The 22,038-nt window shown below is 36.2% G+C and overlaps 1 protein-coding gene, 1 long non-coding RNA gene and 2 pseudogenes across 2 annotated transcripts; 1 reads left to right on the top strand and 3 right to left on the bottom strand.

Moving 5' to 3' along the window:
• Positions 1–12,264: 12,264 nt before the first annotated feature.
• Positions 12,265–14,776, bottom strand: LOC125387052 (annotated as a pseudogene).
• Positions 14,777–14,866: 90 nt separating this feature from the next.
• On the bottom strand, positions 14,867–16,523 carry LOC125387057 (annotated as a pseudogene).
• Positions 16,524–16,788: 265 nt separating this feature from the next.
• Positions 16,789–18,080, top strand: LOC125387093. The gene is made up of 2 exons (XR_007227655.1): positions 16,789–17,217; positions 17,811–18,080. It is a non-coding gene; the product is annotated as an uncharacterized LOC125387093 (long non-coding RNA).
• A 429-nt stretch (positions 18,081–18,509) lies between these two features.
• On the bottom strand, positions 18,510–20,879 carry LOC125387046 (katanin p60 ATPase-containing subunit A-like 2). Its single transcript, XM_048414207.1, has 6 exons — positions 20,594–20,879; positions 20,207–20,483; positions 19,637–19,805; positions 19,467–19,579; positions 19,068–19,270; positions 18,510–18,905 (listed from the first exon to the last, which is right to left on the bottom strand). Exons 1-6 carry the CDS (start codon positions 20,611–20,613, stop codon positions 18,521–18,523), a joined length of 1,167 nt encoding a protein of 388 aa, XP_048270164.1. The 5' UTR covers positions 20,614–20,879; the 3' UTR covers positions 18,510–18,520.
• Between the last annotated feature and the right edge of the window lie 1,159 nt (positions 20,880–22,038).

Below are 22,038 nucleotides of genomic sequence, written 5' to 3'. Positions count from 1 at the left end.
TAGTTCGCACAAAAAAGTAGATATTAGTATTGATGTTATTGTATTCCATATTTGACCTTAAAATATGAATAAAATCTAATCAGTCTAAGTATTAATGAAATTTCAAACATTTTTTCTAAAAGAACGCAACTCTCCTTTCTAATGAGCACTATATGATGCAATAGAAAAACAATTTGACACTGAAAATTGTGGTCAAGATCAATTTTGCGCTACACTTATTTAACCAATTTTCATCAAATCGAAGGTGTAGAATGGCTTGAAAAAAAAACCGCGATAAATACTTTTTTGACACTTTGTACAAAGGTGTATATCAATGTGTATATCTATACACATACTCTGTATGTGCATATCCGTGGAATATATATCCGTTTTTCGAAGCAAAATGTTATCTACCTGTTCAAAAGGGCAAAGCAAAAACACTACATAGAGGGTTTGTTACTGTTGACACTCTGTATTTCCGTGCGCAAAGTATCCAACCAGATATCGAGGAACAGCTTTCAGGGAACGAGATCGAATGTTTATTGAACATACCTATTTGATCGAATATATTTAGCAGCGGACTCAATTTTAATTACAATTTTAATTACATTAAACATTTTGCTCATTGATGACCTTACCTTAATTTTTTTCTCCTTCCTCACTTTCATCTCCTATGCGAGTGACACAGCAAGATTGATAGTAATAAGCGATTTCATTAAAACACAATCTCCTTTTCCATTTGATGAACACGATACGAGACGAGGGAATGATTTAGGAACACGACTTTCGAGCGGTTTCAACAACTATTAAGTTTCATTTATAGCAACAAACACTGCCAAAAACGTAATTAATAAGATTCGCGTAGGTGCCGTAGATGACGTAGATGAAAAAACGTAGACCAACGTAATAAACGTAAATGACGAAATTATGTATTAATTTATTTTAACGCGTTAAAATTACGCTAATGACAGTTGCTCCGTTCTATTTGTTCATATATTTAAGCCCTATATGCAACAAAGTGAATGTAGCATCTGCAAGCGTGTTAATTGGACAACGACGAATTTCGTTTCGCAAATACGGACACGTGAAACATTTTGAAGTTACGCGGACGCGAGAGTAATTCGTTCCCTTAAATTGCTCAATTTCCATTTCTTTCGCCATGTATATTCGAGTACTGCATTTGAATTGCAGAGCAGTCGGAAGTAACGGCGCACGTCGTTGATATATCGACAGGAACATGAATTCTTTTTTCATACGATGAATACTTTTTTCATCGACTTGTTAAACCGAATCAAGTTTTCAAATCCAATCATTTAATTTCATCGTTTTACATCGAACGTTTCAATCTTTTTTCTTTTAAATACCTTACCTATATTTCATCTCGTTGAATATTCCATATTTTTAATGCTACTACCACTTATTGGTAATTACAAATATGTAATTATCGTTCTAAAGTTAGAAATTCGAAATAACATTCGTCAGTATATGATTCTACGTTTTATATAGAGTAGTAAAAATGATACAATGAGTTTCGTTAAATAACCAATAAAAATTTTTGTTCCTTTTTCTTTTTCTTTATTCTTTTTTCTTTTCTTTTCTTTTTTTTTCTTTCTTTCTTTTTTTTTTTTTTTTTTTTTTGGTTTTATGTATCCAAGATCGAGAATAAACTATGTGCACGTTTCTTGTATTCGTTTCTTGTATTTTTATGAGGAATTCAGTCTTTTTACGCCACAAGAGTCTCAACGTTTTCGTTTTCACGCCTACGTTACGCTCGTTAAACACGTTGCAACAAGACCATGAATAAGGATAACAGCTTTAATGTTTTCACATGTGTCAATTTATTATTTTAGACCTTAAATATTTTATTTATAAAATCTTTATTTAAACAAGTTACCATTGTCGCTACAATAAATCAATGAATGAAATCAGTTTAAATTTAAAATATCATTTCATAATTTCTCGTCACTTGTATCTAAAAACAACAAAAAAACGGTGTACCCACATCGTGCGTAGACGGGAAATTAGAACAGTGGAGCTTAATTGAAACACTGATCATATTCCGCGATTGTAAAACAATAATAGAAAATCGTGTTTCTTTTGAAGGGTATGAAATTGTCAGGAGATTATGCCATTAATGAAATTGGAAACTGGCTGGTCAAAGGGATTAAACTCAATTAAACCGAACTGTGTTATATTGTACAAAGGCTAGAGAACTGCTACCAAATATCTGCTGGTTTAAAGGTGTCCCTTATAAATTCTAATTATATTTCAAATTCAATCTCCTAGTAATAAGTAAATTAATATTTTACCTAAAATCTGTGATATAGATAACAAAAATAAATTCTTTACATTATTCGTTAGTTTGCAATATAATTAGAATATTATCTTTATTTTCTGCTGTCTTTGTTATTCTTAAAAGATAAACTGCTTATTTACAAATTTAACACCGCATATGCTATTAATAAATCATTTTATATTTAATTTTGCAACCTTCAGTCATTGTTAAAACTTGTTGACAATACTGTCGGTTAATAGAAATTTCTAAAATCCCCTTGTTTCTACTCGATTAGAGGGTATATTGCAGAAACTATGTTAGCTACAGTGTTAGCTACAAATCATCTGTGTCACTCCGTTAAACTTATACACAATAGTATTGTTTCTTGTTTTCATTTAAAATAAAATATGTTATTGTAGGAATGAAGCAGAATGTTCAAATAATTGAAACAACTTTTTGTCCTATAATTAGTGCCTTTCATTTTAAAAATTAAAAAATTTTTAATCAACGATATTTGGAAGTTTCGATCTAAAATGACCAGGAATTGAAACGGAAAATATTTTGATGCCAATAAATACGTATTATTCACACATAAAACAAATATGAAAACAAACATCGATGTATATGAATGAATTTTGAAATGGGGAGGAATTATATGATTATACCCATTCTCTGTTGCGTTTAATTGTTTCAATCGATGTCTCATGAGAATTTTCATCGAATTCTTTAGAGATCCTGGCTGTAAGGTCTTTTTAAAATTATAAGAACAGATTCAAACTATAACATTTGAAAACTTGTGGTTACAAAACTTACTTGTTTCTCATAATTATTTAAATGAATCTATTCGGTATTTTGAGTGACCGTCCCTTTATGGCTCGGACGACACCTCTCCTTCCTTTGGGAAATTCCGAATTATCTGTCCTCCCCGAGCTGCAAACCTGATGACTTAGACAGTAGGGAAAAACATCAGGGAAAACCTCTGACTAGAAAAGTACGATAGACGAACAAAATTTAACGGCTGATGGGGAGTATCAACAACATACAAGGACAATCATCAACAAAGTGTCGTACCGTGCGGGTGAAATACTGGAGTTTCAATAAGATCTTATAACCATCGAGTTCAGAACATCAACAAACTTTGTTTGCATAAAGCAAGTGTATACAAAGTGTCAAATTACACTAACACCCGATCTATTAAATCCGTTCCACCTTGAGCGTTAATTCATTCAAGGTTCGTGGTATCGATCGATCGGTCGGACGTGCCCGGTGGCTCTTTAGTCGATGATTTGTAACAGAATCCTTGCATTAACACAGATTCTCAGAACACACAACTTCACCCAGCAGATATCGATTACAGTCAGTTGTCACTAACAATGCTTTTATCAACAATTTCTTTACCTGTTGATCCTCTGGAAGTTTTAACTATATATATTCTCTAGGAACAGTAGGATTTTAATGATATAACTTTACTAATGAGATCTTAATGTCATAAACGGTATCGAAACTTCTTAATTAATGTCGTTATCGAAGAAGAGACTCGTAATCTTCTCAAACGAAGAGCACTTGATGTTTACAAGTAGAACTCGATATCTTAGTTTCTTAAAATGTGTTTCTGTGTTTACTTTCTAAATGTAAACTTTATTCAAAACGAGCCGTTCATTCGTTACAGGCCGTTAATAAAATTGCACTTTGCACAAAGGAATTGCCGTTAATAATTTAAGATTCTCTGCTCGTCGTACAGGGTATATATCGTAATTATTCACGACGATCGTAACGTTTAAGTCCAATTCGAGCTTAAAATCCCACGTGAGCTATACTACCACAATAGCCTGAATTTCTATTTGTTCGTTTACTGCCTGTTCGTACTCGGAGCATCCGTTGTAAATTACAGCAAAATCTTCTAATGTGTTCCAGAATATGTCTTCATGGAATTTCAATAATTTATTATATCTATAGATAACAAATGTAAAACTTATTAATTTATAATTAATATAAAATAAGAGAGCACGAAACTTCCTATTTTATGGACATATTAAATATTTGTAAAAAATTCTGTATCATTAGTATCACTTTAATTACTTTAAAGGATACAATCCCATAAAGCCGTGACCCCTGAAAGAATCGATGTTCACGCGTGACAAATTGGCGTCGTATGAAAGTTCCGGTATGAACGTTACTAGAGCTGATACCAGCTAGGGGCACAGGTATATGTTCTGGGTTCATTATATATTTATAAAGGGCTGCCGATTCAACGAGTGGTCCGGGTAAATTTAAATTGTAAATAGACAGAGATTTCAAGTAAAAGCCTGGATAAGAGCGGATATGGTATGAGAGTCTGTGGTGGAAAGAGGAACAGGCTGCTTTTATTTGTAAAGTTTGAATTTCCTCGATATCGAAGGTGTTTAAGCCGCAAGTGTGTTTCATGTTAATCGTTCATGTTAATTCATTCGAGACCGAGATTTTATTGTAATACGATTCCTGGGTGTCAGTACGATCTGAATGTTTTGTTAGAATGATACTGTGCTTTTCTCTCTCTGGAATATCCTTTTCATATTTTAATTTTAAATCGATGACAATCTTAAATTTTATGCCTCATGTTTTTAAAATATAAAATTATATACTATGTTATACTATAATGTATTATGTACAGTTATATATATTATGCCTACTGATTGATATGAATTTCTTTCGGTCTCGAATGCGTTAAAACGGAGCGCAAAGAAGTCGAAATTACTTATTGTAATTGGTAAAACATCGTGAAAGGCAGACAGATACAAGAAAGAAGTTAAACTATAAATTATATTTGCGACATTGTTATGTTTTTGCTTTCTTTAAGCCTTTCATCAAGACAGCCGATCTATAAATATTAATCGACCAATTTCTCTAAGCTTGTAACTTCAAATTAATGTTTATATATATGTCGGATGCACGTCAGGATTGTGGGTGGGGGTGTTCGGTGTATCTTCGTTGGAATTAGTCATAGGTGCGGTGTAACAATGGTTGAGTTTATTGACACAAATTAGAGAGATTTGCAGCGTCGACAGATAATCGCAAGGTTTCGATATTCGCGGTACTATGACAATGGTCTCGGCTCCGGCAACGTTTCCGCGGTCAACGGATACTGGACTTTACCCTTCGTTTGCGTCTAAGTTACACTATATGTTAGAGCACGGGGCAATTATTTCGTATACGAAAGACAGGTCGATTACTGATGAGATCGCACTAGAGAGAGTCTCTCCGTCGCGGTGATGCTGTCGAAGAAAACTATGATGGGTGTGCCTAAGGGCACGAGATCATCGGATTCGCGGAGAGAAGTCTTCGCTCGAAGGGTGAGGGAAATTGACGTTGCTGTTAATTGGTCAATTTCCATGTTGGTGGTTAGAGAAAGATATTAGCTGTCCTTGGGGAAAGTTGCTAGCGAGAAGCGTCGTTCGTGGAAGGATAGATTTCTCTTATCTTCCCGTAGTTGGGGCACGTGCCATTTGTCTATTTGAGAGACTTTGTGTAATTGAAATTTAATATTCGTAGCGGGTCCTCGCCCAGCTAAACATATACTGTGAAGATGCGTTGGCATCTGGCAATCGTCTTACCCGAAGGACAAAGTCTGCGTGTGGCGAGCCACGGGACAGAAATCGTTGAAATGTTTACCGTCGTGCCCCGTCCCAAGTATTTCTTTTAAGGAGAGCTATAGAATTACTTCATGCCTTTGTTAGACAAAACGTTCATCCCTTGACCGCGACTACGTTCGGCGACCGGTTGTCACCTCGAGCCCGAGCTCACTATCATAAATTTCGAATAAGTACAGTCGGATCGAATTACAACAGTTTCTTAGTGCGGCTATGATGAAATCTGGGTTACAGCGCTAAAGGGGTCCTCCCACCGCTCCAAAGGGGAGGCTCCGGTGTTCTTTCATCTCCGACACGGCCATTCTGACTATCACACGTCCTCGGGTGGATCTAAAATATTGAGTTTTCCTAATGTTAAACTTGATATAACTAGTATTTTGTTCCTTTATAGTTTAGCTAAATTATATTGTACTAGTTTCTTTATGGCTTAACTAACTGTCCAAATAGGTCAAGGGCCCAGGTTAACAACAGAAATTTCGATCGGACGTTCAATGATAAAGTAGGGAAGAAAAAAAACACAAAAGTCAGTAGCATTATGATTGGTATTCAAAGCGCCAGTTGCATTTTGTGAGTTACCAGTCAGACCGTAATGACATGACAGATCATTTTCGATTTCGTACACGGACGAGTCTCAGTTTGTTGGATCATATTACCGCACTGGGCGTGTGTGGAGACACTGAGTGCGGGTGCATTGACGTAATAGGTGTGTATGAAGACACTGAATGCGAGTGCAGTGTATGGAGACACTGAACACGAGTGCATTGATGTAATAGGCGTGTATGGAGACACTGAATGCTAGTGTGTGGTCACACTAGGCTTATGTGGAAATATCGAATGCTAGTGTGTGGTCGCACTAGGCTTGTGTGGAAATATCGAATGCTAGTGTGTGGTCGCACTAGGCTTGTGTGCTAGTGTATGGTAACACTAGGCTTGTGTGCTAGTGTATGGTAACACTAGGCTTGTGTGCTAGTGTATGGTAACACTAGGCTTGTGTGTGGAAACACTATGTTACATGTCATAGTCATAGTGTTAATGATCCTCTGAGATCGGTGTAGTCATATCGTCATTGTCACTGCCATTGTCATCACTACAGACGTCCAACTCAGCAGGAACGCAACTATTCGGCATTTTTCTTAATCTGTCATGACTGTATTTATACGATCGTTTGCCATCTAATGTCTTTAAAGTATATCTATCCCCTTCCAAAATCTCTGCTATTACGAATGGACCCTTGAATTTTGGCTCTAGCTTGGTTTGGTTTCTTTCCTCGATTTTGCGCAATACGAAATCACCGACATTAAACCTAACCATTTTAGCTTTGGTGTTATCGAATCTTTCTTTGTCGTGTTTGGCGCTACTTGCTATATTTTTTGTCGCCTGTTGTCTTACATCGGAGATATCTATTTCTCTTTCTTCAACGCTATCAGGTAGTAACAAGTCGTACGGTCTTGCTGTCCTACCGATTAGTAGTTCCAGTGGGCTCGCTTTAGTCACGCGGTTGGTGGTGCAATTCAGGGCCAATTGTATCTCCCCAATCGCGTCTTGCCATGATCGACCGGTCGTCTCTACTACCGTGAACATATTTTTCAACGTACTCATAACACGCTCTACCTGCCCGTTGGCTCTACTAGCACCGGTCGCTATCAAGTGGACTTTAATTTGTTTGTTTTCACAGAACTCCTGAAATTCCTTGCCCGTAAAACATCTACCCTGATCTGCTATTATCCGGCAGGGACTGCCGAATAAAAATATAGCGGACTTGAGAGCTTCGATGGTGTTAAAGGAGTTTATCTTACGGGTATGATGTAAGTGTACAAACTTCGTGAAAGCATCGACCAAAACAATGACATATTCCTTGGAATCCTTTTTACCGCTTAGCTTGCCCGTTATGTCCATGTGGACCGTATGCCAAGGTATGCTGGTCTTAGGTATAGGATGTAGCTCGGCCTGGATCTTACCCGAGCTTGCCTTCGAAACTCTACAGGCATGACAGTTCTCTACGAATTTGCGAACGTACTTCGCCATTCCTTCGAACCAGTAATACTCGTACAGCTTCTCGAGCGTCTTATCCCAACCCAAGTGCATAATCGACTGATGCACATGGTTGATAACGGACCATCTAAAGCCTCTCGGGACAATGGGCAAGCAGAGGGTTCTACCCCTCCGCTGCACTTTGCGATAGAGGATACCTGAGCGCAACTCATAGGTATTCGCGATATCTTCCGCGAGCTCGTCGTTTCGTAGTTTGCGGGTAGTTTCTATAATTTGCGGGTCGCGACGCTGTTCGGCCAGTAGCCAGTCTTCCGATATTTCGGCCAAGTTAATTTCTTTCTCCACAATTTTGTCAATTTTACGGTGGCCTAAGTCTACGGGATTTCGCGAGAAGAAATCTACGTGGGACATCCTCTTCCCTTCTCGGTACATAATGTCGAAGGTGAAAGTCTGCAAGTAAGCCCACCACCTGTGGACTCTGTCGTTCAAATGCGCTTTGTTACTTGACGCTTTCAGCGAATTGCAATCCGTAACAACAAGAAATTCTCGTCCATGTAGGTAGTGACGGAAATGCTTGATGGCGTTTACGACTGCTAACGTTTCTAGTTCGTAGGAATGATATCTAGATTCCGCGGGGGTAGTTCTTTTGCTGTAGTACTCGATTACTCTATTTTTACCTTCGACTTTATGCATCAAGATCGCTCCGTAGCCCTCCGAGCTGGCGTCGGTATGTAGCTCAATTGGGTAATTAGGGTCGAATATCATTAGTACCGGCGCGTCGGTCAGGACGGAAACTACCTGTTGTCTGATTTTCTCGTGCCTATCTGACCATGTTATGTTTTTGCTACCTGAGGTGAGCGCATACAGGGGTTTCATCATCTGCGAGAATTTAGGGACGAACCTACGGAAATACGAAGCTAACCCAATGAATTGTCTGAGCTGAGTGACGGTCGTTGGCGCGGGTAAGGAACTTAAGGCGTGTATTTTACCCGGGTTGGGGCGAACTTCTCCGTTATGGATTATATATCCCAAGTAAAGTACCGTTGTTTTCAGAAAAGAGCATTTCGCGAAGTTGAACGAAAATCCGGCTTTCACAAGAGTATCTAGTACGGTGTTCAACCTTTCTAGAGCTTGATCTATCGAGTCGGCAATAACTAAGACGTCATCTAAATAAACGACGACGTAAGAATACGCAAGGTCGCCTAAGGCGTTAAAGATGGCCCTCTGAAAAACGGACGGTGCATTTTTCAATCCGAACGGCATCGTTACATACTCATATTGTCCGTCGGGTGTAACGAACGCGGTATACTCCGTTGAATTGGGATGTATGGGGATTTGGTGGAACCCGCTGGCCATATCCAGGCTAATGAAGTATTTCGCGTTCTGCAATCTCGCAATTTGGTCAGCGATAAGGGGTAGGGGATACCGATCCGCAACCGTATTTTTATTTAGCGCTCGGAAGTCTACGCACAGTCTATCCGAGCCGTCCTTCTTCTTCACGAGCAACATAGGACTTGCGAACGGTGACTTACTAGGTCTTATAATGTTTGCTTTAATTAGTTCGCTAATTCTCTCCCGCACGGTTTTCCGCTCTTCCTCGCTAAGTCTGTAAGGACTTCTTTGGACGGTGACGTTAGGGTCGATTAGTCGTATCTCTAGCTGGCCCGTAGTTACACGAGTACGTGGGAAACCCGTGATGAATGAGTTTTTAAACCTTTCGAGAATGGAAATTAACCGGCCCTTATCGTTACCAAGTACCTCGGTGTCTACTTCACCGAGATCGATCTCGTTTTCGACGGTCCTATTACAGGCGTTAACTATTTTCGTTTTGCAAATGTTGAGACTGTCGCGCGTAATATGTACATCGAAGCCTTGGCTCAAAATTTCGCGACCAATCATGATATCGTATTTTAAGTGGCTATCGGGGAGGACGTGAAAAGTTATCTCGAGCGCAAAACCGTTGATGCATACGGTGGACAAAATCTGCGACGTACTCTTAACGCATGTATTCCCTATCCCTCGCATTACTACTACGTCGGCCGTTCGTATGCCGGGAAATTTCGGGGCAACGGACTCCTTAATCAACGAGCATTCGGCCCCAGAATCGAAACAAAATGGGAACGACTCACCCTGGAGGCTTAATTTACCGGTTGGGGCCTCCACCACGCAGAATTCGACTCGACGTTCCTGGCCGTTGCTGTCTCCTCTCTCTTTCCGCAGCGGGCAACCAGAGGCGATGTGTCCTTCCGCTTGACACTTGAAGCAAACCGGCTTGGACGATGTAGCTTGTCGGCCTCCTTCTGGACGTCGTATCTTCCGTTTCTCGGTCCGCACCTTCTTGCGGCACTCCGCCACTTCATGCCCAAAGGCACCGCAGTAGAGGCACTTGTTCCGGGGGTCGGACAGCTTGTGTCGTTTGGTTTCGGGGCTAGATGGTGTATTGCTTGTCGCCGGCCTCTTCTCGTGAGCGAAGACTCTTATTTCGTTTAAAAATTGGTCCTTGGTCTTGATATCCTTCTCGAGTGCCACTCGTTCGATACGCCGGTCGACTGACTTCACTCGATAAAAGGCGATAGCATTGAATAATTCCGGCAAGGTTATATGTTGCCACTTCATCTCTATGAGGGAACGGACGCGAGCGGCGAAAGCCGCCGTGTTTTCGCCCTTCTGTGGTTGTTCGTTAAGTATCTTCATTAGTGTCGAGGTTGCTGTATCCTTACCACCAAAACGCGTCGTAAAAAGTTCCGTAAACGCTGGCCAAGTGAGGCCTTCGTCGAACACTCCCTGCGAAAACCAATTTGCTGCGGAACCCTTCAGAGCACTGCTCAAAGCGGTGGCTAGCGAACGGTCTTGTAGGGGGTGGTCCTTCATAATCAGACCAGCAGTGGTACACCATGCGACTGGATCGGCGCCCGGGATGTCGGGGTTAAAGTCCGGTAGCACAGTTTTGGTAGGTTCCGCACTCGGCTTCAAATTCAGCTCCTCCACTAGGCCACGCAAAATGGCCCTCATTCCGTTCACCGTCATAACCGTTCCGAATCCCACTTCTGATGTCGGATGCACGTCAGGATTGTGGGTGGGGGTGTTCGGTGTATCTTCGTTGGAATTAGCCATAGGTGCGGTGTAACAATGGTTGAGTTTATTGACACAAATTAGAGAGATTTGCAGCGTCGACAGATAATCGCAAGGTTTCGATATTCGCGGTACTATGACAATGGTCTCGGCTCCGGCAACGTTTCCGCGGTCAACGGATACTGGACTTTACCCTTCGTTTGCGTCTAAGTTACACTATATGTTAGAGCACGGGGCAATTATTTCGTATACGAAAGACAGGTCGATTACTGATGAGATCGCACTAGAGAGAGTCTCTCCGTCGCGGTGATGCTGTCGAAGAAAACTATGATGGGTGTGCCTAAGGGCACGAGATCATCGGATTCGCGGAGAGAAGTCTTCGCTCGAAGGGTGAGGGAAATTGACGTTGCTGTTAATTGGTCAATTTCCATGTTGGTGGTTAGAGAAAGATATTAGCTGTCCTTGGGGAAAGTTGCTAGCGAGAAGCGTCGTTCGTGGAAGGATAGATTTCTCTTATCTTCCCGTAGTTGGGGCACGTGCCATTTGTCTATTTGAGAGACTTTGTGTAATTGAAATTTAATATTCGTAGCGGGTCCTCGCCCAGCTAAACATATACTGTGAAGATGCGTTGGCATCTGGCAATCGTCTTACCCGAAGGACAAAGTCTGCGTGTGGCGAGCCACGGGACAGAAATCGTTGAAATGTTTACCGTCGTGCCCCGTCCCAAGTATTTCTTTTAAGGAGAGCTATAGAATTACTTCATGCCTTTGTTAGACAAAACGTTCATCCCTTGACCGCGACTACGTTCGGCGACCGGTTGTCACCTCGAGCCCGAGCTCACTATCATAAATTTCGAATAAGTACAGTCGGATCGAATTACAACAGTTTCTTAGTGCGGCTATGATGAAATCTGGGTTACAGCGCTAAAGGGGTCCTCCCACCGCTCCAAAGGGGAGGCTCCGGTGTTCTTTCATCTCCGACATATATATATATAAAGAGTTACGTATTAATCTATCTAAATATTTAAAAAGATGTTTAATGTTATAAATGATGGATATTAAAGATGTTCAAAAGAATGTAGTCTTCGCGTGTTCTTTATCATATCCCTGATCAAAGACATTCCAATATTATTACAATATCCAATTACATATTGATACACAAGATATACAGATTATTATTTATAACATTTTGGTTTTCTTAATTGAGTTATTCATTTAGTACAAATGATAAGTAATTAGTAATAAGTCATAAAAAAAAAAAAAAAAAAACGGTATTGTAGTAGAAATATTATAAGAAAACATTTTCTGTTTCAGTGTAGAGTTACTCCTTTTTATAGACAGTGTCGTACAAATCCGTACGTCTTTGAGAAAATGTAGGTATCTGAGCCCTTACTTCCTCAACAACTTTCAAATCTGAGAGAAAAGAAAAACATACGAAGTAATAAGTAATGCTTGCTAATAAATTCAGCAAATACAGAGGGAGCCGGCAAAATCGATGAACCAACGAGACTAAAAGTTAATTACATCATGGATTTTTCTCGCTTTTAATGTTAAGCTGAAAATTACCGATATCGGTGACCACCATATTTTCCTGAGTTTCCAAATCATAAAGGATTTTCCCCCAGGGATTTGTCAACTGTGTATGTCCCCATGCGACATAACTTGCTGAAGGAACACGAGCCGGTGATATACAGGCGACGTATAATTGATTGTCATTCGCTCTGGAACGCTGAAGTAATGACCAGTACAGTGGTCCAGTGGTCATATTGAATGCCACCGGATATATCAGTATTTGGCAACCTAACACAGAGAAACGGGAAATATGAGACCACTGAATTTTAGTTAACTTTGTAGGTGCACAGTCCACATTCCATAATTTATGAATATGCGAGAACAGTCCTCTTGTCGTGCTTCTAATTCTTTTATTTATTTCATTTTCAGCGAATATACTGGTTTTTTAAATTAAGCTCCTTTTTATACAGAGTTACAGATTATATTGATTATACTTTATATAGAATATATTTAAGAAAGATAGTTACTTTCCTGCTAGTTAAGTATTGTTCGATTAAGCTACTGTACCTTTGTTCCGATAAATGCGTGCCATTTCCTCGAATCTGATATCATAGCAAATGCCAATACCTATTTTCCAGCCCTTCACATCAAACATTGTTAGGGAATCACCAGGACTGAGTGAATCACTCTCTCGGAAAGTAATCTTGTTGGGAATGTCGATGTCGAATAGATGTACCTAATAACATAAAAATATAGTTGCTAACTCTATTGCTGTAACTTTTGTAATTTAACATCAATGTTACGAACTTTTAAACTTTAATTGTTTTTTATTTAATAACTGACAGCGTTTTTATCACTTTCTTTTATTAAAAAGTTTTATCATTTAATAATATTTGAGAAGGAATATTTTTTAAGAAAAAATAAGTTTTTTCGTATGTGAAAAATTTATATTACAAAACAAATATATTGTACAAAAACTTATATATTATATTACGACAAAAATGTATGTTTCTCGTATCAAAACGTATTTTATAAACCTATAACATATTTTTTAAATTATAGAATTGGTTATAGTACACGTATGTACATATGTATATTCCTAAATTATTCCTAGATAGAGTCACTTTCTCCACCCCGATATTTTCAATTTCAAAGCCACATGGAGGTATATTATTTACCTTCCGGTGTTTTGCTATCAAAGTTCCATCGGGACCCCAAATAGTACAGCAGGTATTGTACAATTTATCGCCCTCTATTTCAGGTATCGTACCACCAACTACATAAATGCTGTTTTCCTTAGCTGCCTTCGATAAAGCAACGCTCGTTTCACCGTTTCATCGGGAATACTCTCGGCGTATTTTGGAAACTATTCTGCATTGCAATATTTCAATTAATGAAAAATAACTGTCCTTTGTTCCAACCATAAATTAAGTTGAAATGTTTGTCAATTTTTTATTTTTTAAATTAGTAAAATAACTAAATTTTACATTTCGATTTACTTAAATATATAATTACTTAGATAATAGTACATATAATAAATTGTTTCTACAGGTTCAAGATGAAAAATGAATATTTAGAAATGTTTGTTTAATTACAATCATGCTATTTGGTTTAGTACCAGTGACTTGTTACTTAACGACTTTGCTAGTACTTTTTGAAACATAAAGTTAGATTTTAACTAACATTAATTTTTAACTACTATAGGTGGAATTATAAATACAAAATAATTGATAATACTAGTTTATTATTAAGTACCTAATTATTAGTATCTTAAAAAATATATTTATACAAAAATCACGATAATCATAAAAGTGGGGAAATTCTATATTCTCGAGTCAATTCACAATCTTTATGGAAGTATAAACGATAAGGTAATTTGTCTACTTTTACTTTTTTCTATATAGTTGTTATACATATAATAAATTATTAGAAAAAGAAACAAATTATTACGTATTCCATATGGTGAATTAAAGCATTCAGGAAGAGCGATAATATCAGCATTATGCTCTTTCGCGCTGGAAATGTAGGAAACTGCCCGCTCTACATTTTTGCTTTTTACTTCATTTACTTGAAGTTGTACCAACGCCAAGCGAAATGCTAAAATGTTGGAAAAATTAAATACACTCGGTTATATATTTCCCATACTTTTTACCTATAAATACTTTATACATAGTGAATATACTTACTCGACATCGTTCGCACTACTTGTTTAGCGATGTTCGTAAGTATCATAATGTTCTTTGAGGTTATGTATGTATACTACTCGATATCAACATTACGTAAACAATACGCGGGGATTTTTAATAATTATTGATAAAGTTTAGGACATTAACTTTGATGTAATTGTAAACATTATTACATATTATAATTAAATGTAATTTTCAGTTAAGGGTAAGAAAAGAAATATAATATTTTGTAAAAATACACTTTATTATAAAATCTGTATAAATAAAATTGTACAATTTATCTTGAAAGTAAAATGACCGAATACGTTCCTGGAAAATATTACTGCCTACTAAATGATCCAGATCTTGATCTTTCTCGTCTTTTGTGTTTCTTTCTGTCTGCATAATCTCTGGGTTTCTTATCTCTAACGTTTTCTCTTTCTTTGTCTTTCTTTTTATGTTTTTTACTTGATCTTTCGGATGAGCAATCGTGCTTCTTATCTTTCTTTGACTTTTTCAATCTTTTTAATTTATAAGAATCATTCCTATTAGAGTTACTTCTTTCTCTCCGTCTCTTCTTTTCAGAATCACTATCGCTGTCATCATTAGATTCGGAGCGCCTTTTTCGTCTTTCTGATTTTTTATCCCCCACTTTATCATACTTGTTCTTATTGTGCATCGTACTTCCGATTTTCTTTCTTTTATTACTACTTTTGTCACCATCTTCACCGTCTTCGGGGTCAGGGGACATTGATCTTTTTCTATCCATCTTTTGCTTGAGTCCCTTGGATTCCTTGTCCTTATATTCCTCATACTTTTTTGTATCTGAAATTAACCCCATAAAATACTGAAAGCTAAAACCTCTACATTTATCATATTTTATATAAAAATAGAAGGGACCTTTAAAAAATTGCATGCAACAACACACTTACAGGTACTCTTGAATTAGTTTTTCTACATGTCCGATTATGTCTTTATATGTATATGTCAATTCAAATTTATTTTCTTAAAAGTCCCTTAATGAAAAACTAACACTTCATATTAACTTTGAACTTTTGAGTTCTTAGAATATTCTGATTTAGTCACTGGCTGTACCATAAATTCATTTACAGATATTATATTTCCACCAAGAGCTAGTTTTATTATGAGCCTTCCAGCATCATCATCGAATCCTTCTATTTGACTATAATTATTACTTTGCTTTCCAGCTATAATTTTCACAAATGTTCCTTTCTCCATTTTAACTTCTTCCTCTTCTTTTTTGGAATCTGTATTTTTCTTCTACAATGCTACTTTGTCTGCTCCAAGACTCATACCTTTTGGTCGTAATTCTGGTATGACAGCTGCTACTAATCTGTAATAGTTAGAATGAACGATTGTGAAATAAAAAATGATGTTCTCTGTTTACTTTCCAATAAGTGATGTATTAAATACATACAATTAATTTAATCCAGAGTAAAATTCATACTTTTCATTTCAACCAATTCCCTTTCCTGGTTGCCATCCCATTCCCCGTAACATTGCTACACCAAAATCATCAATAGGAATTTTTTCATAATCTTCTAACGTAGACTGAAAAATACAAAACGATATTTATAATATGCAAATGTAATACATCTGTGCATTGCACATCAATATGTTGATAACGTACCTGTTCTTTGCCTCTTAGTGATTCATCTTCTACTAAAGGTAAGGTTAAATCATTTGTTTTAGTTTCATGTTCATTCTTTGATTTAAGATCCTCAATGATTTCTTTCGCCACTTGTTCTTCTAAAGTAACAACTTTATTTTCACTATCTTCAACTGGCTCTTTCTTTATTGATATTATTGGCGATGTTTTTCCATTAGATAGCTTTGATTTTGCCTCGTTAACACTAGCGTCTCCTACCTTTTCCTTATCTGCCTTCGGAAGGAAAATGTCTGCATCTATTTTATTAACTATTCTATCATGCCAGGTTTTTGAACCTAGTAATGAAATAATTAGAGGTTCATCTTTTTTTTCTTCCTTACTGAAATAAAAAAATTGTTTTCAAATATATATATTCCGCTATTGGTGATTTTTATAGGTTAGGTTGAGGTTATATGTTTCTTGATTATAAATTTTACTTTTTGAACTCACCCTATTACTTTAATACCTTTCTCATCAAGGCATTCAATGTAATCAACTTTCTTTTTTTCTTGTGGAATAGCATTTTTTAACACAGGTTTCTTAATAGATTTCGCAAAACCGAAGGAAATCTTCTTTCCTTCTTCTGCCATTTATTTGTTATTTTAACACTGACTTATAGATCAATAGACATGTATATACTAGACATAAAGATTGATGTCACTTGAAACTATGTACATGAATCTAATATCTTATTATACTTTATTAATCTACTCAAAATTACTTGCACATTACTAAAATTTCATTCCGACAATATATCAAGCGCCTGAATAAGTGACATTAAAGTAAACATATATCAGAGAGGAAATAAGAAGAACTGACGCCTATGGTCTTCTATGTTACAGAGCTAGTGCTACACCATACGGCCAAATGCCGAAAATGGCTAGGATATCCCAGAGAGAGTAGTGCTGCACCATGCAGCCAAATGCTAGTATATATCTGCCTATACGTTTCAATCAGAAAATCGATATTATGTGTTCATGTGAAAGTTTACATTTCCCTAGGAGCTGTATTTTGATAGATTTAAGCTTCTAATGGAGTATTTTAAACGTATAGAGTATACTATGAAGTAGATAGTAGTGCGGATCATTTTATATTCATAGTGGTGCTTTCATGGTTTCACTAGGGTTTTGGTGAAAGCTTAGGTTGACATTCACGGTTCATTTAGACTGATAATTCACGATTTCATCTATTCCCTTTTTTTCTCTTTTAAGCCTCCTTTTTCTATGGTTGGCCAGTTCCAGTAAATGTATTTAAAGCTATTACAGGTCATTCAGAAGTTACGTCTCATAAATTAAAATACATAGAAGAATGGCAATTACATTCTCCTTTTTATCATTTATATTCTATTATTAGAACACGTATCATTTTTCAAAATTTTCATTGCAATCTACAATTGTTTATGTCATCTTCCTATTGGTCATCGACTTTGTCATTTGCATGTCTCATTTTCCTCGTGTTCGGCATTTCAATATCAGGGAACGAATTTCTATCTTCTACATGAAATCATCTCTTTAATTTCAGATAGACGAATATGCGGCTGCTTCTGTTCCAAATATCTCCGTTACTGTGCCTGTTGACGGAAATCGGCGCGGCTGGGATCGGTAAAGCATGTCAGATCCTGCCATACGCGACCGATTCCTGGAATCACCCATCATGGCCACGGCTCGACTCTTCCGCGTTCGAAGTTCGCAGCGTGACCGGAGTTGGTCATCTCAATCCCTTGTTTAATTGTTGATTTTTTTAAATCTTTGTTTATTAATTCCAGGTTTTTTACATATTTTTTTTTTTTTTTTTTTTACATGATTTTTTCCAGAATAAACGCTGAATTCTGATTGTAGGGTGGATACAGGCAAAAGTACCGATACGCGACGGTACGACATAGCCATGCATTATTACATTTCTTTTTTTTCTTTTTTTTTTTAAGATTATTATTGTAACTTAAATTTAAGCCGCTGTTACGCTGTGCCTATGTGCGATATTTTAATTTATGTCCTGAAAGCCTGGACGCAAAAACAGGACAGTTCGTTAGCGTAGGAGGGAACTTCTTCGTTAGACTGAACTCTGTTGATTGACTATTGAAAGCGGAAAGCGTAATAAGTTATAGTAATTCTTTTGCACGAGATTAAATAATTCAAGAGCGTTATTTTTTAGTATTGATTAGAGTTATAATATTTTTATATTTTTATATTTTTATACTTTTATATATTTATATTTTTATACTTTTATATTTTTTAAAATATCTTGTTTTGGCATACATATTTTTTCCACGCTTCATATCTATCCACATTCGTAACTGTAGGTGACATTTTTTTTAACAATTTTGCTATTATTTTATAATTCTTTAATTCATATTTCAAAGTCGTAGTAGATGTTTCTCCTTTTTCAAGTCTTTTAAACATTGGATTCATTTCTAGCAGCCATGCTTGCGTACAAAGCAATTTTATATCAGCACAAGAATATTTTTCAGTAGATTTTATTATGTGACTCACAATATCCATATTCTCTAATAATCGGTTGCTAAGGTATAATTTGAACATATAAAATCGAGTAACTTCGTTTGGTAATGATACGTATATATTCTTTTCAAGGCGTCTGCGTAAAGTTGCATCAATATCCCTAATAATATATTTACAATAAATATTATTGTTCTGTTATATTAATAATAACGAAGGAATATTCCGAACAACACAATAATTAAGATTAAGATAATGAATAATTATGATATTAAGATATTTTCTACTTAGAAAACATTGAAATAGCTATAAATGATATACATACCAAGGGCAATTAGTTGCGGCCAAAAGAACTACATCAGAATTTTTGTTAATTACTAATCTATCCAATCTAAAAAGAAGTTCTGATCTGAATGTCTTTGCAGATTCAGACAATGTATACTTTACTCCTTTATTTGTTCCTATGCAGTCAATCTCGTCGATAAAAATAATTGTAGGCGAATTATTATAGGCAAGTTCAAATAAAACCTGTTCAGTTTAACAAATGTATTTATTATTTATTAAATATTATATTCAAAATTCCTTAAATTCATTGTTTCATCACGAACGTAATATCATTTCGTTTTCCAAACAACTATTCTATTTATATATGAATGACGACAAATAAAAACAAATCTTTTTAAACCTAGAATCTCTTCTTCATAGACAAAGGAAATCAACTTACACGGATATACTTCTTGGAATCACCTCTCCATTTGTCCACCAATGAGCTGGTCGTTACGTTAAAAAAGGTGCATTGGCATTCTGTTGCGACTGCCTTCGCCAACATCGTCTTCCCTATTTCATAATTGCTTGTAAACATGTATGGGAATGAAAGAAATACGAGTATCTTACCTGTACCAGGTGGTCCATATAGCAGAATACTTTTACAGGGAGCAAATGGGCCTTTAAAAAAGATAGGGTATTTAAGGGGATACACAATGGCATCCTTAATGGCAGATTTACATTCCTCTAGGCCTGCAATGTTGTCCCAATATACATTTAATTCTTTCAGTATGATTTCCTGCGACAATACAAAGATGAAATGGTGCATAATCTCTGTATTAATTTCCTCGAGTGTTATGTAATTCATTATTTAAAGCTTTACTGAAATCCCTACGTCATTGATATACAGTGGATTGTTTATCCAAGGTATTTGTTGGATATACAGTGGATATATACAACAATACATTTGTTGGATATTGATATACAGTGGATTGTTTATCCAAGCTATTTGTTGGATATACAGTGTATACAGTGTATACAGTGTATACAGATATACAGTGTATACAGTGTATACAGATATACAGATATATACAACAATACATTTGTTGGATATTGATATACAGTGGATTGTTTATCCAAGGATAGGTATTTTATTTTTAAAAAGCTTTACAATACGTATATTAATCGAAAATAACTTACAGATAAAATGTCTTGAGCAATCTTCTGCAATTCTGGATTGTCTATATAAAGGTTCCGAGCACATTTTGATATCTTTGATTGCCTGGATTGTTCCATTGAGACGTTAAATGAAGCTCTTTGATGAAGCTCTTCTGATGAAGATCCATCGTTTTCATTGGCAGAAATTGTTGTCACTGTCATTGCAAGATTAATATCATCGGTAGCATCACCCCTCATCTTCTGTTGTGCATTCCTCCCTTCGACAGACCCAGATACAGACTCACTTCTCGTTTGTTTGCTAACAGATTTGACAAGTTTTACTACTTCTTTGAAGATTGAATGATATTGTAATAGATGCATTGAATATGTTGAGAAAGTTGAATAGTGTTAAATAATTTAAATTCTTACACTTTGTTCGCATTTGTCATTTCCCTCGTCTTTATTTCCTTTTCAGTTATTTTCTTACACAATATAGGATATATTTTTGGAATTTCATCTTGTAATAATTTTCATATTCTCTAAGAATAATTTCCAAATTGACGTTGTCGCAGACTCGATATTTCCGAGATAGACGAGCTTCCCGGATTAATACATCGCTAATGTCTACATATCTAAAAAATATAATTTTTAATTCATTGAACAAATTTTATGCTATGAGTACACACTATACGATAATCATCAATTGGGACAACTGTTTTATTTCTATCCTTTCTATTTATCTATCTATTCTATTTCTATCCTTCTGCTTTTTAATTTCTAATTTTTAAAGTTTGAATTTAAATATATTTTCATTTATAACTAGTTAATCTACGTTATCGATTGAGTTATTCTATAACAACCGAGTTACCGATGTCGATTTTCAAATTTTGATTCCTTCCCCTCTTTCCGCACTAATTTCTATTTCGATTGGTCACCGATATTATTCGAAAAAATTGCAACTAAGAAGATATCTAAATTGCAATGTACTCACCCATTGCGTTCCAAATAATCACACTAATCATAATAATCACAATAGTAATCGCAATAAGGTCCAATATGTCCCAATTACGTTCCGAAGTATGACTCTCCTCCTAATGCGACATTTATTTTTTTTATTATTAACAATAATTATTAATAATATAAAGATTTTCATGCAATTTTCTGTTACATTGCGAGTTTAATAAATTTGTTACACATAATTTTGTTATCTACTATCTTGATACGCGCAAAGATAAATCTTAATGATATATAATACAGCGTAAATGGTTATAAATAATTAATTATTGACAATAATTATAAGAATTATCGAAAGAAAAAATCATAGATACAAAATCAAATACAAATCATAGATATAAAATCAATCAAAAAAATGAACGACAATTGTGAAAAACGCAATATGGCATATCAATGACGAAACACACTCATGACTGTCATGGAAGTTCCAAAGTCCCAAAATCTAGAATATTCCTTACCTCTTTAGATTGAGATATCTTATTTGTGGTACCTTGCTGCGACGAATCACCGTTCATAGTGATAGTTTTAAATGTGATAATGATATCCTTGTATTGACTATCGTTTTTCGATAGTTACGAGAATTTTCGTTTATCACTTTGAGACAATCCGTAACTTCCTTTCTCTTATAAAGTTTCCCTTCAACTCCGTTGAAAACTGAGCATCAAACAGGAGACGAACGATTTGTTCGCACACATAAGCAGGGTGCGAATATAATGATGGAATAGTCGAGTCCTGTCTACTATATAGTAAGATGGATACGACATTGAAATAGAAAGAGAAGGCTGTATATAAGCATTTTCTGTCCTTGTTTAATCAGGCATGCACACTAGTGGACACTGACGGCGCTCGTTTACCGTTGT

Source organism: Bombus terrestris, unplaced genomic scaffold, assembly GCF_910591885.1.
Source record: "Bombus terrestris unplaced genomic scaffold, iyBomTerr1.2, whole genome shotgun sequence".
Classification (NCBI taxonomy): domain Eukaryota; kingdom Metazoa; phylum Arthropoda; class Insecta; order Hymenoptera; family Apidae; genus Bombus; species Bombus terrestris.
The sequence above is the reverse complement of the archived record's forward strand: the minus strand, read 5'-3'. Positions and strand labels throughout refer to the sequence as shown.

Coding starts and splice junctions, on each gene's coding strand:
- LOC125387046 (XM_048414207.1), bottom strand. CDS start 20,613: ATGACAAATGCGAACAAAGT. Junction 19,580..19,636: donor ATATGGACCACCTGGTACAG/GTAAGATACTCG, acceptor ATTATGAAATAG/GGAAGACGATGTTGGCGAAG. Junction 18,906..19,067: donor GCCGCAACTAATTGCCCTTG/GTATGTATATCA, acceptor ATATATTATTAG/GGATATTGATGCAACTTTAC.